Source organism: Drosophila novamexicana, unplaced genomic scaffold (genome assembly GCF_003285875.2).
Source record: "Drosophila novamexicana strain 15010-1031.04,08,12 unplaced genomic scaffold, DnovRS2.1 tig00000434-arrow-pilon, whole genome shotgun sequence".
NCBI lineage: Eukaryota > Metazoa > Arthropoda > Insecta > Diptera > Drosophilidae > Drosophila > Drosophila novamexicana.
In genome coordinates, this window is record NW_020824802.1 from 1455177 (window position 1) to 1473650 (window position 18474).

The following is an 18474-nucleotide window of genomic DNA, read 5'->3' on the forward strand; positions in this document are numbered from 1 at the left end:
CCTGTCGGTATCACATTCGTAACTACCTTTAATCCACCAAACAACGTGCAATTGGCTCAAACATCTGTTAACGAAAAACTGGAATAAAATAACAGAACTTACAAAAACTCAGCATTAAATAAAATAGTAACTGCAATTATATTATAGAATTTAATTTTTTTTGGCGGTAGCCATTAAATGAAAAATACATAATCTAGTACTTAAGTAACCTCTCCATTGGCTAAGAATTGCACTTAGCTTGGGTAACCTGATCCCTTGCATGAGTTGCAAAAACAGCATGCTCGCTTATGCTAATTTGGCTTGCCGGCTGTAGTTTTATAGCTTAGGTATTTTTGTTAGCTTATAATTTATCTCGCTTGTGGAATTAGTTTCAATTCTGTTTTGATAGCTTAAGTCGACACTCCACCTCTCAATAAACGTGCTTCGGCATTTGCTATTAAATCAATCGTTTAATTGTTGAGCCAAAAGGCCAGCATATTACATAAGTGACGTCGATCATCGATGCACGAAGGGAGCCCACTACCGGGACACCATCAACAATGGATTGAGCAGAACGCCTACCGATACCATTACCGAATTCATAGTAGGCGCAAACAGAAAAAATCATTGTTGAGCCATAAGGCAAGCATTTTACATAAGTGAAGTCGAAAACAGATTCACGCTGAGAGCCCGCCACCGGGCGCCTACCTAGACGCCTACCGACACCTACCGACATACTGGATTCGTACGAAACGCATCTTGCATAATTTATATTGAAAATGTTGTTGCTATTAACATAAACAACATAGCCTTATTTCGACTGATATATTGCCATAATAAAAGAAAATTGAAGAAAGCGGACAAGGAAATAAACACGTTACCCTCTTAAAATAATAAGTTGTTTTAAATTTTTTCCCACACGTTACGCTAAATAAAACATCACTTCCTATTCGCTACATGCTAATTATAGCCATCAGCCAGCCACATTATAAATGTTTGAAGAAATTCGGCAATACCAACCTTGCTCGCGTAGCACTTTAACTGCTTCTAAAACTCGCTTTGTATAAATGCATGTCTCATAGTTGTCCATTTCAGCCTCAACAACATTGCACACTCGGGACGATCGGCCTTGAATGGATCCAGCAGTTCCACGTAGATCCTTAGCGTCCCCAACTTGCAACGCCATGACACATTTGTTTACATCTTCAAGAATATGATTTTCGGAAACAGCTAAAAAGTCGTCAATGGTTGTAATGTCATCTACAGCTTCCGTTAATATTCGAACTTGCACCTCCCATGCTTGGCGATAAGCAGACATGTTCTCTTGGGCAACCTTTGAGTTGGGTCGAACCGTCAAAATTGATGCAGCATTTATTACTTGGGGGCATAAGCTTTCGATTTGGGCCGCCGCATAGCGGACCATTTTCACCCCGTCTTCGTTATTTGACATACTGCACACGAGATTAGCAACTTCAACTAATTTTTCAGCATGTTTCGTAAATATCTCAGCTTTTTCCCTCACTTTTTTTTCATTACCAGATTTAGCGGCTTCAATTAAGTCAATTAATGGCGTAGTTGTTTCCAAAAATGAATCGGATACGTGATCAACAACTGCTTTGCGCAGCTGCCGGCGCAGATCTCTAGTTTTGCGACACATTTGATCAATGGCACGATCTAGAGCGGGGCTGTTATCTTTTTGACCCATCTAAAATAAAATATGTATGTTAAATATAATATGAAATTATACATATACTTATTAGCTTTCTGGCTTCCAAATAACTTACATTTGACATGTATTCTGAAAGAAGATCTTGTAGAGCCTGACGGACAGCATTGCATTCGGCAACAATTCTTTCTCTGCGCTCGTCCCTTGTACAGTCTGCATCGGCCATTAGTGCAGCAGCACTAATAATACTTTCTAAGCGTTCTTCCAGCAGTTGACGTGACCGTTTATCACTGTATGTCATGGGATCAATTATAATACCCTCCTTAAAATGACAAGCAATTAATCAAACAGCAATAAGATTTACTAAAAAAAAAACCCACGTCAAAATCGTCCAAGGCTGCAGCTAGTTCTCCTGCACCACTATAAACATCGGTAGGCTGTGATGATTTGCCCTGGGCCACATCACTAATCGTGTTTACAGCATCGCACACTTGTTTTAAGATAAAGTCTCTGTTGACTTTGGCCAGATCTAATTCTGGATGTCGAACATAAACTTTTGAAGCGGTCAAGAGCATTGTTGAATGCTTTTTAAGCATTGCACGTGCGGCAGCTAAATCATCCCTCAATTGTGGATCCTTTAGTTCTTGTTGACGCTTTGCTGCTTGTTTGATGAGCTCTCCAGCGTTACGACCGAATTGCTAGTTTATCAAGGTTCTTTATATGATGCCTTTATTTTTTTCAACTTAATGTAAACTTACCCGCATGTTGTTCATAAGTTCGTCCTGACTTGATGCATTCTTAAGTTTATTAAGATCATCTTCAACAATGTGAAGAGATTTAAGCAACAAATGAACATCCACCATATCTGCTAAAATTAATAAGCGTGTTACAGCTGAAAGCAGATTCCGTGCTGCTCGCACCATGTTCCCTCGTTTCAATGAACTGCATGGATCCTCCGAAAATTCCCTTGCTGCAATGCTCATGGCATCTCCTGTTTTGCGGACCTCATCGACGGCAGACAGCATTTCTTGCGTAATATCTGGATTCTCAAACGCAATTTGCTCTCCTTTCTGTATAAAATTTTCAGTAGCTTTTTCAACAGCAGCAACTAGTGCACTCGCCCGCTTTGATTTTCCTTAAAAGAATCAAATAAAAAACTTAGTAACAAGAAATAATGTATATAGATGCACAAAAAGGCATACACCACACACATACATGTACATTTTATGCTGCCACATTTTGAACTAGAAATTCAGTAATTATTGGACAAATTGTTTATATGCCAAGCACAAATCTAAGCCTTTACAAATTTAATTCTTTTGGCTCCGAGATATTATTAAAAACCAAATTTCAAAATCAATTTGTATATATTTCGTGGAAACAGAATTATAGCTCGTAAAATTGGATTTAATATATCAAGCCCTTATAGGTTCTGAAATCGGCGCGTTATACATACGGGCATGGCTAGGTCAACTCGGCTATTGATGCTGATCAATAATATATATATTTCATGGAGAAGGAAATCCTTCCTGCTGCCCTTTACATACATTTGCACAAGAAAATTATATACTTTAAGCCATTTTCAATAGGCTGAGGATATTAAAACAAATAAGAACGTTTTTGTCGAGTGCAACTGACCATAATTTGTTGATTATAAATTAAAAGCTTAATGCAAAAAAGAAGGCAATATCCTTGCGTAAGGATTAGAAGGCCTTTGTGGAAAAACTTTATTGCGGACCGAATATTTCTATAGAGCTATATGATAATAGTAATCAAATATTAATAAGATTTGTGTTCAGTAGGAGCAGTGAAGGTGAAAACTTTCAAGTTGGATTAGAATATCCTAAAAGCAAGTAAGAGGGCTCTAATTGGGAGTTGTCGACTAGGGGATAGTCTGAACTTCCTGCAAAACAATACCAAATGAAGCTGGCGATACGCGCTCGTTTGCTTTAGCATTAACAAACAAGAGGCTCTAGTCGGGGGTTCTCGTTTGCTTAAGCGTATATACAAAAAATTTAAAAAATTCGTTCATTATATTCGATGAGAAAAAAAACGAATTTAAATAACAACACATGTGGGTAGAATTCAATAAAGACGCGCATGAATATGTGTGTGTACACGTGTCAATATAAGCACACGTTACATTGATTAACTTCGGTATTTCTTAACCGATCTTAAACAGAAATTCTTGCAATTTGCGCTAGCTGCCGCAAACACGTGTCAATATAAGCACGTTACATTGATTAACTTCTGTGTTTCTTAACCGATCTTAATCAAATTTTGAACAGTAGATCTTATCGTGCCATAGAATATTCGTATATTCTTAAAACATACAATTGCATTAAAATTTTGGATTAGCTGGGTAGCTGGAATTGATTAATTTATTTGATTTACAGGTGGAGATAACTATAAAATAAAATATACTTGATAAATAAAAACTATTTAAGCTACATGTAAGTTTAGTGACTCTAAAAACCAAAGAGATTTGCTCAAAACACTGAATTTCGATATCAATTTTTATCGAATATTTGGAATATTTTTATTCATACTGCGCGAGCACTATGAGGACGTTCCGATTTTAAGTCTCTAGCTCTTATAGGTTTCGAGATCGTTGCGTTCATACATACGGGCGGAGATTGCTAGATCGATTCCGAACTTATGTAGCTGCACATACACGCAGCACGGTATATGATACAATCGCATTTGCAATTCTATTTATTTCTATGAATTGAATATCTTATGTGTTTCTTAACCGATATTGGTCAAATTTTCAGCAGTAGATCTTATTGCACGATAGAATATTCATATATTATCAAAAATTAAAATTTTGTCTAGATGGATAGAACAGTAAAATTCAGTATCGCATTCATGCAATGTTCTTTCTTTGTCTTTGAGTGAATGGTCCTTCTAGGGTTGCAATTGAGCTAACAAATTAAGTGAAGCACCGAAGAGTGCAAACAACTGACTCATGTCTCCAGAACATATTTTTAAAAACTCAAAAAAAGTCCTTTCTTTAAACGCAAAACTTATTGCCAGTTGTATGAAGTTTGCAAAATAGCATCAATTATTTGAACACCCAACTTATTCGTCAACTTCTTAATATGATTTTTTTAATATCAAGTTTTTGATGATTTTCCGTCTTTCCGATTTGCTCATAAAGCTTACAGGGCTTCCGGTGTCTAACAAAGCAAAAATGTTTATTTAAGTGCATCCCCTTTACAAGTTAGTCTTAGTTGTCTTAATTGGATAAATGATTTATCGTTTGTGTCCTCCTCATCATGGCATACCAATGTCTCTGGAAGTGCACTCATAGTGGCCTCATTAGGTGCGCGAATTGCAACAGATGCCTAAAAGGTTGAGGGCTTCTTTTTTGCACTTGCAAGATGCACTGTCTGGTATCGCATGAATTTTTGATGCAGCTCGCCCAACGAAGTGCAATTATAAAACAGAGCGGCGTATCCGAAGCGTCTGCTTCTATAAACTTTCCTTGCTGAAGGAGCAATGTTTCGCATGGCAAAGAAATAGCTCAAAAGTGATTCTTTTTTTCCGATCCAGCGGCTTTGCAATCGTTTTACAGCCTCGTGATTGGACATCGCGTGGCCGGATTCGTTGACAAGCGAATCACTCAGCTCCTTCCAGGTTTTCGGTCTTTCGTACATCATATACTTCTACAGCCGGTTGGTAAGTACCCAGCGTTGGACATCGTCTAATTTATATATACTAGCTGCTTTTTTAACTTTTTGAATCTAAATGTGAACGGACAAAAGGTCATCTCCAGAAAAAAATGGCACGGTGGCCTCGCCATCGTTGATATCCACACGGCGACGTCGATCGGGTGCCTCTGCTCCGCTTTCCAGTTCGACAACACGTGCCATTAGCTCTGCAAGATTTTTACGTTTCGTGTACAACCAAAGACAATATAAACACTAAGATGAGTAACGCAAAATTTCTAGTCTGGCTGTTCCTACTTCACACGACATGCCAGTCGACTGGCTGTTCGAATGCCGAAATCAACGAAGTTAGTCGCCAGCCTGCCTTCGGCAAAACTGGTCGATGGTACTTTGCGTCGCTTCGTTTTCAAAGAAATTTTAAACTTACGATCGATGCTTTATACATGAAATGCAAGCTTTATTTAAATGGTACATAACCCTAAAAACCAATTATAAATTTTACAAGAAAATCAAAGAAAAAATAATTTTTTCACATAGTGCATCTTGTGCAATAACTATGTTAAATAAATAGCACACAGAGATTGATTTTACTTTTGTGTTTGGACAGTGTATGCTCAAGAGAAGTTCTTGCCTCAGCCAATGGCGTGGAATCACCTATGTTTGTATGCGTTCGCTATACATGCATAAGTACATCAAAATATTTATAGATATGTTGTTATTCACTGCTCTGGCTTTTGCTGACAAGAAATTAATTTTGTTAGTTTTCTAGCGCTGATTATGATCTATCCCAAATTTGTGTTGACATATGAATAGATGTTTTGTACTGAGGTTGGCTCCGTAATTAGATGTAAATATTTATATAGCTTCTTTGAATTACTCGGTGACTCTTCTCCGGAGTCACGCGATGTCTCAACAGTGTCGGCCATTACTGATTTCACCAGAGCACGCAAGTGGCAGATAGAAGCTTCGTTGCACACATGAACTCATTTTTCCGCTATCAGCTGCGTAAGCTCTAATTTTGTCATCTAGTGATATCGTTGCATAGCATTAATCAGCGAAAATTTGGGTAAGCCCCACGCCAAATTTTTAATCTATATTTTTATTTCCTCGTTTTTGTTCAGTGGTCGGCGTCATCTCGCGTCCTCTATTTCTTTTCTTAGAGTGCCTTTTTACAAAATATTTATATGTCAGAGCATTGCTATTGTTATTGTTATTGTTATTCGAATTTAAGTGCAGCAACATGAATATTGTATGAGTCGAAATTAAAAGAAAGAAGAATAGAGAAAACAGAGTAACTGTTATTGTCGACTTGTATTTCTTATATCACTGAGAGTCGGTGAGAGGACTTACTGTTAATTCTCTCACTGAGTGAGACCCGTGCATAGAGTTGTTGGTGTGCGTGTAGTTCATTGTAAGCTGATTCGTGTAAGGACACGAAGAAAGCGTTGCAAGAAGAAAAAGCGGTTACGGCTGGTTTTCGTTGCGTTGCAAGAAGCAAAAGCGGTTACGGCTGGTTTTCGATGCGTTGCAAGAAGCAAAAGCGGTTACCGCTGGTTTTCGTTACTATTTGTGGCGTTGCGAGGCAAAGGATTGATGTGGACAGACAGAAGTAAATGGTCTGAGCGAACGGACGTGATTGTGCACTGTGAAATTTAGAAAAGAGAAGCAAATGCCACCAACAAAGATGCCGGGACTCGCTGCTCAAAATGTAAAAAATTCTGACCCTACGGCCGCTTCGACATCAGAAGTGGGATTGGATCCTCCTAACTCTCAGTTGTGTCAAATTTTGGAGCAACAAAATAGAAATTTTTTTGAGATGCTGCGAACAGTGCAGGCTAACGCAGCGCCTCGTGAGTCAAAGACGGTGTTTTTACCCAAATACAACCCCGAAGCTACCGGTGCTGATGCATGTGCTTGGAGTATTACGGCCGATATAATTTTTATTGAAAATCCACTTGAGGGTTGTGCGCTCGTGATTGCCCTCAGTAAAGCTTTGGAGGGCAGTGCATCGCAATGGCTTTCACAAATCTGTTTTCCTGGCATGACTTGGGTTGAGTTCAAGCAACTTTTTACGCAAAGATTTGTCGGCGTAGAGACAACCACAGCAACATTTCTTGAGCTGCTAGACGGACGCCCAGGGACTGGAGAGTGCATGTCGTCGTATGCAAGCCGACTCGTCACTTCGTTAATGACGAAAATGAAAAATATGGAGCTGGAGGAATTGTTGGTGTCAGTTGTGCTTGCGCATACTGCGCAACTGGACAGCAGACTAAAAAAGCTTGTGTGCACCACAAACATCAAATCGCGAAATGAATTACAGCAACAGTTGCAGGTATATGAAATCGGGCAGCGTCAAGAGACTTCGAAAGCAGAAACTACTGTGGGACCTGAAAGGAAGAAGCAGAAGTTTTCAAACATCGTTTGCCATTATTGTGGAAAGACAGGGCACAAAATCGCAGACTGCCGCCAGAAGAAAAATCGCGAATCACAACCATTGGGAAGCGGTCATGCTGGACGTATTGGTATGAGGCCAAAAGAGCAAAAATCCAACGTTATATGCTACAACTGTGGACAGGCTGGACACATTTCCACTGGGTGCCCTTCGACTGGACAAAGCTCTGAAAAGAGAGTGAACATATGTTCGGTAATGGAACCAAAAGGTGTGCTCGTTCATTCTGGTGAGTTCGTTGATTTTTGTTTTGACTCTGGAGCCGAGTGTTCACTCATTAAGGAAAGCGCAGCTGGAAAATTCTCTGGAAAAAGACTTTTTAACGTAGTAATGCTTAAGGGTATTGGAAACGATTCTGTATGTACCTCCACGCAAATTTTGACCAATGTAACCATTAATGACTTTATTTTGGAAATGTTATTCCATGTCGTTATGGACAAGTATTTGAAACACGATGTTATGATAGGCAGGGAAATTTTAAGTCAAGGTTTCGGAGTGACGATCGAGTCAGACAGATTCTGCATTTATAAAGTAAAGCTGATTAATGTTGTTACTGAACCCAAAACATATGAAGAATGTATTAACCAAAACGTAGAGTTAGACGAAGCTGACAAGAGCCGTTTAATAAACGTTTTGAAACCACACATGGAACATTTTATCTCTGGCGTTCCAGAGAAACAGGTCAACACAGGCCAGTTGGAAATTCGGTTAATAGATCCAAATAAAACGGTACAAAGGCGACCATATAGGCTTAGTGTAGATGAGAATCAAACTGTTCGCGAAAAAATTAATGAGTTGATGGCGGCAAATATTATAAGACCGAGCTGTTCCCCATTTGCGAGTCCGATTTTATTGGTAAAAAAGAAAAACGGAACTGATCGCTTATGCGTCGACTATAGGGAGCTTAACGCTAACACAGTTTCGGATAAATTTCCATAGCCTCTTATCTCCGACCAAATTGCAAGGTTACGTGAGGGTAAGTATTTTTCTTGTTTGGATATGGCCAGCGGATTTTACCAAATACCTATTCACCCAGATTCAGTAGAGCGTACAGCATTTTTAACGCCAGAAGGGCAATTTGAGTTTTTGGCAATGCCGTTTGGTTTAAAAAATGCTCCGTCGGTGTTTCAGCGGGGGCCACTTTCGTATTCGTATGTTGTGGTTTACATAGATGATGTATTGGTCGTGGCCGAAACTAAAGATGAGGCAATTTCAAGATTGCAGAAAGTCATAGAAATTCTTATTCAAGCTGGACTCTCATTTAATTTCGAAAAATGTAAATTTTTAAAATCAAAAATAGAGTATTTGGGTAGAGACAGGTGAGTAGAGACAGGTGAGCTTAGACCTAATCCTCGAAAATTGCAGGCATTAGCTGAATTGCCACCGCCGCAAACGGTTATGCAGCTAAGACAGTTCATTGGATTAGCATCATACTTTAGACAATTCGTGCCGAAATTCTCCGAAACTTTAAAGCCTCTATTTTGTCTTACGTCTAAAGGCAATATAGTTTTGATTGGAAAGAAAGTCATGAAATAGTGAGAAAGGAGATAATCTTTGCACTGACCCGTAGCCCGGTATTAACCATTTTCGATCCACAATATCCGGTTGAGCTGCATACAATGCTAGCTCTGTGGGTTATGGTGCAATACTCATGCACAAAATAAATTATAGAAACCATGTCATCGAGTATTACAGTAAATGTACAACCCCAGCAGAGTCAAGGTATAACTCATATCTTTTGGAAACCTTGGCAGTATTTAACGCAGTAAAATATTATCAACATTATTTAAAAGGTATCAAATTTACAGTATATACTGACTGTAACTCTTTAAAGGCAAGTCAACAAAAAATTGAGTTAGATGACAAGGTATATCGATGGTGGTTGTACTTGCAATCTTTTGAATTCGATATTGTGTATAGAATGGGAAAATGCATGGCGCATGTAGACTTATTCTCAAGAAACCCAATAACAAAAAAGTAAGGGGTTCTAGTCGGGAGCTCCCGACTAGGGGATACCCTGAACCCTTTTCTTCCAACATCAAATGCATATATATATTCTATTTTAGAAGCTATATGTCAAGTTGGTGACTCTAGCTCTTATTATTTGACAAAATTGCTCAAAAAACAGGATATAGATATCGATTTTTATCGATTGCTTGGAAACGGAGTAAGTTATCGATTATCGGAAACAAACTCGTTCTGCGCGGGAACTATGAGCACCTACATCTAAAATTTTAAGTCTGTAACTCTTAGAGGTTCTGATATCCTTGCGTTCATACATACGGACGGACGGACGGACGGATGGAAGGACAGACAGACGGACATGGCTAGATCGACTCGGCTATTTATGCTGATAAAGAATATACATATATACTTTATGGGGTCGGAGATGCTTCCTTCTGCCTGTTACATACATTTGGCTTTGGCACAAATACAATATACCCTTATACCCATTTTTCATGGGTTCAGGGTATAAAAAGCTACAGTTTGCTGTCAAAGCTCCTGAAATGCGCGTAGATTTAACTGAATTAAGTGACACCTGGCTTATAGCTGAACAGCAGCGAGATCTCGAAATGACATCTTTAATCTCTAAACTAAAAAACAATGAATTAAACGAGAATATTGCCAGTACGTATGATTTGAGACTAGGCTTGCTGTATCGTAAAATTCAAAGAAATGGTAGAACCCGTTGGTTACCTGTAGTTCCAAGATCTTATAGATGGGCTGTCATTAACCACATTTATGAGGCTATAATGCACCTTGGTTGGGAAAAGACCCTCGATAAAGTGTACAGTTGTTACTGGTTTGAAGGTATGACGAAATACGTACGAAAGTTTGTTGATAATTGCATCACGTGCAAGCTATCGAAACCGCAATCTGGGAAAATTCAACAAGAGATGCATCCGATTCCTAAAATCGAAATACCCTGGCATACGGTACATGTAAACATCACCGGTAAACTAAGTGGCAAGAACGACCAAAAAGAGTATGTTATAGTCTTTATAGATGCGTTTACAAAGTACGTTTATTTGCACCATACACTGAAGATAGATGCAGCTAATTGTATAGTATCACTGAAGGTGGTTATTTCCTTGTTTGGTGTACCATCCCGTATCATAGCAGATCAGAGGCGATGCTTTGCAGGATCTGGGTTTAAGGAATTTTGCTCTGCACATAACATCGAGTTGCATTTAATTGCCACAGGAGCTAGTCGAGCAAATGGACAGGTCGAACGCGTAATGAGTACACTTAAAAGTTTACTAACAGCGGTAGAGACGGGCCAACGTTCGTGGCAAGAGGCATTAAAAGAGGTACAGTTAGCAATAAATTGCACAGTCAATCGGGTCACTAAGTTTAGTCCGTTACAGCTTTTAATTGGAAAAGATGTAAGACCATTAGGGATGCTATCGAACATTGTTGATGAAAAATATGATAATCTACAAAATCTAAGAGCACAAGCAAAAGAGAATATAGAAAATAATGCCTATTATGATAAAAACAGAAGCGATAAAGGCAAAGCAAACGTTGTAAAGCATAAAGTGGGTGATCATGTTCTGCTCAAGTGTGAAGAGAGAAATCAGACCAAACTAGATCCCAAATTTAAAGGTCCATTTGTCATAACAGAAGTACTTGAAGGAGACCGATATTGTTATATTATAAGTATCCTCATGAGTGTTTAAGAGCGTTACCGGTCGAGACAGTTTCTGCGGAGATGGATGAGGATATGATGAGTAGGAGCGTTGAAACAGACGCAATTGGTACCAGTGAAAGTACAGGTGTTGGCGTTGAAACAGACGCAATTGTTACCAGTGAAGGTACAGGTGTTGGCGTTGAAACAGACGCAAGAGACAGTGCCAGTGAAGGTACTAGCGTTGAAACAGGCGCATAAATGTGTAACGTCATGATCAAAAGGCCTCTTCGAGAAACATAGGTAGACTTGGTGCGCTATCTGGACATTCATCTGTATGATTTGGCTATCAAATAAGTTGTAAAGATTATTTTAACATTGATTTAAGGAAAGGCGAAAGAACACTTGAGCGGAGCATATCAACATGAATTGCTAAATTTATACACGAGGACGTGTAATTGTCAGAATTGGCCGTGTCGGAGCATTGCTATTGTTATTGTTATTGTTATTCGAATTTAAGTGCAGCAACATGAATATTGTATGAGTCGAAATTAAAAGAAAGAAGAATAGAGAAAACAGAGTAACTGTTATTGTCGACTTGTATTTCTTATATCACTGAGAGTCGGTGAGAGGACTTACTGTTAATTCTCTCACTGAGTGAGACCCGTGCATAGAGTTGTTGGTGTGCGTGTAGTTCATTGTAAGCTGATTCGTGTAAGGACACGAAGAAAGCGTTGCAAGAAGAAAAAGCGGTTACGGCTGGTTTTCGTTGCGTTGCAAGAAGCAAAAGCGGTTACGGCTGGTTTTCGATGCGTTGCAAGAAGCAAAAGCGGTTACCGCTGGTTTTCGTTACTATTTGTGGCGTTGCGAGGCAAAGGATTGATGTGGACAGACAGAAGTAAATGGTCTGAGCGAACGGACGTGATTGTGCACTGTGAAATTTAGAAAAGAGAAGCAAATGCCACCAACAAAGATGCCGGGACTCGCTGCTCAAAATGTAAAAAATTCTGACCCTACGGCCGCTTCGACATATATATATAGCTTATACTACTATTGCCTTACAACACTAGCATTTTTAGCTGTTGGCTTTTGAAAATTTACATTAACGTTTACTGTTTACAAATGTATTTACCTTATGTGGTAAAGGTGCGCGATAAGACTGGGTTTTGTAAAAATGCACCAGCAAGTATGAGAAAGATGTGTAAAACGTTTAAATGTAATTTTTTGTGTACACCATATCTTCCTCAAACTATTTCTTAAAGATCTTCGTTCGAATTTAATTGGGGGTGTTTTACACGTTTGGAAAAATCCATTCCTTGTCGGTCTAAAAAAGTTTCGCGTTCGAGATGCAGCTTGACGGCTTCCTAATGGTTATTCCTGTTGCCAGGATGAGCAGCTACTAGTTGGTTCGATTGGTCTTTCGCCCCTTACTCAATGCTGACAATCGATTTGCACATCAGAGCTGTTTCGGTCTTCCATCATGGCTGCCCCTGACTTCAACGTATTCAAGTATAGTTCACCATTTTTTGGGTCACAGCATATATGCTTAAGGTAAGTTCCAGTTCGAGGTATAAATAATATAAATATTATTATACATAACTTTATAGGGAGCCCCGGGATCGCGTTAACTAACTTAAATTAACTATTTCAAAACTAATCCCATTAATAGTCATGTTAATTACGCAATCCTAATAGCTTGCGCATTTTATGATAAATATTTATGCTAATAGATTACAGTGCCACGGTTCTTGTTAAGGTATTTAAAGTGTGTACTCATTCCAATTACAGGCCCTCGGATATGAGTCCTGTATTGTTTTTTTTCGTCACTACCTCCGCGAGCAGGAAGTGGATAATTTACGCGCCGGGTTCTAGTTACTCGTTGTAACAATAGTAGTCATACATAATACCATCAAAAGTTGATATGGCAGACATCTGAAAGATCTGTCGTCGGTACAAGACCATACGAACTGCATGTTATTTATAGTTCAACCAATATAACGATCTTGAGATTGCTTGGTTTTGCCTTTTATAAGCAAAATTCCAAAAGGTGCGTGTTTTAATTGCATGTATTAGCTCTAGAATTACCACAGGTTTCCAAGTAACTGTTGACGATCTAAGGAACCATAACTGATATAAAACGCCTTTTGGGGCTTCACGGTTAATTCGTGTGTACTTAGACATGCATGGCTTAATCTTTGAGACATTCATAGGAAGGATCAACCAGAATGTTTTTTTAATTTGTATGAACAAAATATAATATGTATATACTTATATACAAAATGTATTTACATAACAAGATTATATATTTTTGAATAAAAAATAGACTATAGATATTCATGCAAAATATAAAAGAATATATGACCATTGCTCAATAGTATTCCCTGTTCGTTGATTTACGTTTCACAAAATACACTACATATTATATTTCTATGAAATATAAATAATTCGTTAAAAAATATCTTTATAGGGACACAGATATATATTGCCAAAATGGAATAAAAATTTTAATTTTGACGACAAACTTGATAATTTATTTATATGTATAAATTATATATATTCAACTAGCATACATAATAATGCGATACAAAATTATGAAGTAAAACAAGTAAGAGGTTCCAGTCGGGAGCTCCCGACTAGGGGATACCCTGAAACCTCTTCTTCCAACATCAAATGCATATATATATATTCTATTTTAGAAGCTATATGTCGAGGTTTGGTGACTCTAGCTCTTATTTTTTGCCAAAACTGCCCAAAAAAACGGATATCGATATCAATTTTTATCGATTGCTGCTGAAAACGGAGTAAGATATCTATTATCGGAAACAAACTCGATCTGCGCGGGAACTAGGAGCATCTACATCTAAAATTTCAAGTCTCTAGCTCTTATAGGTTCTGAGATCCTTTGGCTCATACATACGGACGGACGGACGGACAGACAGACGGACATGGCTAGATCGACTCGGCTGTTGATGCTGATCAAGAAAATATATACTTTATGGGGTCGGAGATGCTTCCTTCTGCCTGTTACATACATTTGCACAAATAAATTATCCATTTTCAATGGGTTCAGAATATAAGCATGTTGACATGAAAACCAAACTGACTTTGTTGAATGGCCCAGACCTAGTAATAATATAAACTTTTTTTCCATTAATGAAGACACAAATAAACCAAAAGGCATTAAACTTAAAGTCAAAAATCGAAGAATCCTTAAGAGTACTATAACTTTAAAAAAAAATTGAATAGAAACCGTTTTAAACAAGCAAGTGTGTTCTCGTCGGGGTGGCAACTCCCTCCCAGTACTAAATTCAGCTCGAGCTACTCGCTCATTTGCATTAGCAATAATAAGCCTTAATTAAAAAAAAAATTCCCTTTTCTGGAATCGAACCTGCAATTACCCTGAACCGACCGAACTTATTCTCACCGCCTCATACTTCAGTCATGCCAAGAATCAATTCTTAATGAAATTACAAATCTAATATAGCAGTGCAATTGCAATTCTCTTTATGAGTATATGTGAACGTATCTTTAGAATTTGTGCTAGCAGCCGCAAAAGCAAAGCTTTTCAACATAATCACACGTTTTCTTGATTAACTTCTGTGTTTCTTGACCGATATTGGAGAAATTTTCAGCATCACATCTCTTTGTGCGATAGAGTATATTCTAAAAGCGACAATATCATTAAAATTATTATTTGAATTTGAGGGTAGTTTCAATTAATTTTCTTTTATTTAATATAAAGCTTTAGGGTGGTGGCGAGGGTGGCGATATTCTTGATCTATATATTATTAAAACCAAAGAGTTTTGCTTAAAAAAAATGTTTTTTCGATTATCGGAATCAAACTGAACGCCCACTAGGACCTTACTTTCAAAATTTCAAAACTCAATTTACCATAGGTTCTGAGATCGACCCGCTCAAACATATGGACAAACGGAAGGACCTGGCTAAATCGACTCGGCTATTGACGATGATCAAAAATATATATAATTTATAGCGTAGGAGATGCTTTCTTCTACCAGGCACACACATATACACAAAATCATTATACAATTTTTTCCATTTAAAGCCATAAAGCCATAAGGTATAAAATAAGGACCTGATTGGGCCGAGGAATACAAGATTATAAGTTCAAAATTAAAATAAAGTGCCTACATACACAATCATAATTTTTTTTTCTCAATGATAACATATTTTACATTAAAAATAAATACCTAGTTTTTGCGATCGTTTTAATATGTTCACTAATTATAAGATTTATTTTTTCTCGGACCTAATCAAAAACATTAAACACGCTAGTGCTCGTGCAAATGAGCAATATACATATTGTTAGCTTTTTCTGGTACCGGAAAAAATAGGCTTATGTTGTAGGTCTCTGGGTCCTTTTTTAACTGATAGCTAGACGAGATAAATATATGCATCCATTTTGGTGCTGGAGATATCATCTTCGGAGCTTTACAAACAGTTCTTACGGTATTTTATTTTATTTTATTTATTTTATTTACAATATATATATATAAGTTAACACATCCCGCTAGCTAAATGTCAATGGCCGTGCGATCGTGCATAATAAGAACAAATCTTACGCCGTGTGCGCGGCTATAACAACTTAGCCGCGTGTCAGTAACAATGTTATCTACAGCGTTGCAGTTGCAGAATCTTTTTTCTTTATCTAGGTATGCATTGATTGTCAAATTTCTTTCAATCACAGTTCGAACATTATTCGAAGAGATGCCATACACAGTTGCTTGTCTGTACACACACAATTTCGAAGCTATGATTTGGAATGATCAAACTTTATCTTGAAGAACTTTTTCATTTTGGTAGACCTAATGGATACAAATAATATTTTCACGATTTGCGAAGCGACGAAGTTTATTTACGCAGTCATCATATCAGTTAGATCTAAGTCAACTTTTTAAGAATTTACTTAATTTTTGCTAGCAATACGCTTTATATTGTTATTGAAATCTGTATATTCAAAGTAAAGATAACTTTTTGGACCATTGTCATGGATATTAAAAAGGATAATTTATAATGCTTGATTCGCAAAATCGTTTATTTCCAGCCAAAACGTAAACCAAGAACACTTTACCTTACGATATATCTTTGCATGTCATACATTCTGTGCTGCTATATAAAAAAAAGGGGTTTGAAGTTGTAAGATACCAAGGAGGCAACACTTATTATTAAAACTGTTTTTCTATTCTATTTCAATTAATTAATATATTAAGAATCCGCATAATCCCTTTTTTGGTAAAAAACAAAATAATAATTTTAGTACCTTCCAGAAAATTTTATGACTTTTTCTATACAATTTTTATAATTTTTCAATAATAAACGTGTAAGAGCATTGAATAAACTAATTTTCTGTACAATTACATTTGTTTCTAATATATTAGCTATTAATTTAGCTATAAAATATATATGTTTTCAATATAGGCGCAAACCTATCCTTTTGATTTAGAGAGTATACATACTACATATGTATATAGTAGTATAGTATATACTTAATATACATGTAACTATGCACTTGTGTATATTAAGGCATTTCTTTCCTTTATTGTTGAAAATTTTTAACCAACTCAGTTGAAATAATAGCCTATTAAACTTCTCAATTGAAAGCTTAACAGCGTTTTAAAATATAATTAAAATTAATTTTTACTGCGGCCTCACCTTTTTTTTTTTTGCTTGGCCCTTTAGTGTTCACTAGCGTTGTCACTTGCAAAACCAACGGCTCTAAAGTTTTTTCGACTGACATGGTACGAATTTCTAAGTTTTTTGGATCCCATTTCAAAGCTATTTGACCAAAATCCGATAGTGTGCCCATATTAAAAGAAAACACTGTATATTTTATAGAAAAACGTTTCTTCCACTTTATTTGTAAGTCGACGTCTCATACACTGTCTAGCGATGACATCTTCAATGACTATATCCATCAAATGTACGAAATTAGGTCCGTTCGATGTTGACTTCTAATAGTACGTTTTCACCGGCACTGCGTTTGCATCTACATCTAAATTCGTTATCGGCAGTTATGTGTGGAAAACGAAAGCTTTCGAAGATGGGAGACTAAAGTCGTAGTTAATGCAATGTGTGAGTTGTCAATTTAATAGCAATCGAAGTAATTTGCTGCAAAGGTTGCTAGGCAACGGAGCCAACAAACGGCAATGATGATTATGATGATTTTGTGTATATGTATGAACAGGCAGTAGTAAGCGTCTCCGACTCCATGAACTACAAATTATTTTGGCAGCATCAATATTGGAATTGATTTAGACAAATCTTTGTCTTCGCTTGTTTGTATTGTTACGGAACTGTTTAGTTCTCGGTGGGCCAAGCCGGCTGGCTCATTGGTTTCTCTGGGTGTAGTCCCATTCCTGACCCACAGTCCGCACAATCGATAACAGCAAAGCTACACGTCTGTAGCAAAACAGACTAACACAACACTATGCAAAACGAACCACAAATCGATAACACCAAACAATCGGAACTTCTAACAGATGAACAACATAAACAGATGTGGCGATAAGTAAATGTAAGCAAGAAAGGTGATATGTTAATATAAATTAACGAAAAAAAAACACTATTAATCCACTTTACTCTTCCAGGTCAGGTCCCGGTTCCGGACCCAGCGAGCCCGCCCTACCATGAGACGATCACCTACTCGTCTTCCACATTTTGGCATTTAGATGGCCTGCATCAGCCTGTGCCGGCTCTTATGCCAACTCTCCCCATCAATGAAAATTTAGCCGGACATTTCTCTTTTCAGGTCGGTATATAACATCTAATCTTATTTCTCCAAGTTGCTATTTATAATTTCGTGCAAGTGGATATTACTGGCATTTGATCAGGTACGTATAATTCTTTTTGTATCTTCTTATTGTGATGTTATGTTATGGGCCATGGCTATTAATTTTTAAAATTTTGAATTTTGAATCTGGTTTGCACTATGTTTGCATTTAATAAATTTGTGTTTTCTAAAAGGCCCGTTCTTAATTAAATTTAAACTTCAATTTTATAAAAGCCGCACAGATGACTTGAAAAACTTCAACTCGCTTTTGAGCACGGCACACCCGCCGT

General features: G+C 37.4%; 1 protein-coding gene across 1 annotated transcript in view; it reads right to left on the reverse strand.

Moving 5' to 3' along the window:
* LOC115760360 (catenin alpha) overlaps positions 1-17280 on the reverse strand; it is a 34393-nt gene extending 17113 nt beyond the window's left edge. Inside the window, exons 1-5 of the mRNA XM_030701649.1 lie at positions 17068-17280; positions 2404-2780; positions 2026-2343; positions 1764-1967; positions 1000-1684 (exon numbers count right to left, since the gene is read on the reverse strand). Coding sequence (XP_030557509.1) covers positions 1000-1684; positions 1764-1967; positions 2026-2343; positions 2404-2780; positions 17068-17221 — 1738 coding nt within the window. The 5' untranslated portion in view covers positions 17222-17280. The remainder of the gene's footprint in view (positions 1-999; positions 1685-1763; positions 1968-2025; positions 2344-2403; positions 2781-17067) is intronic.
* Positions 17281-18474: the final 1194 nt, after the last annotated feature.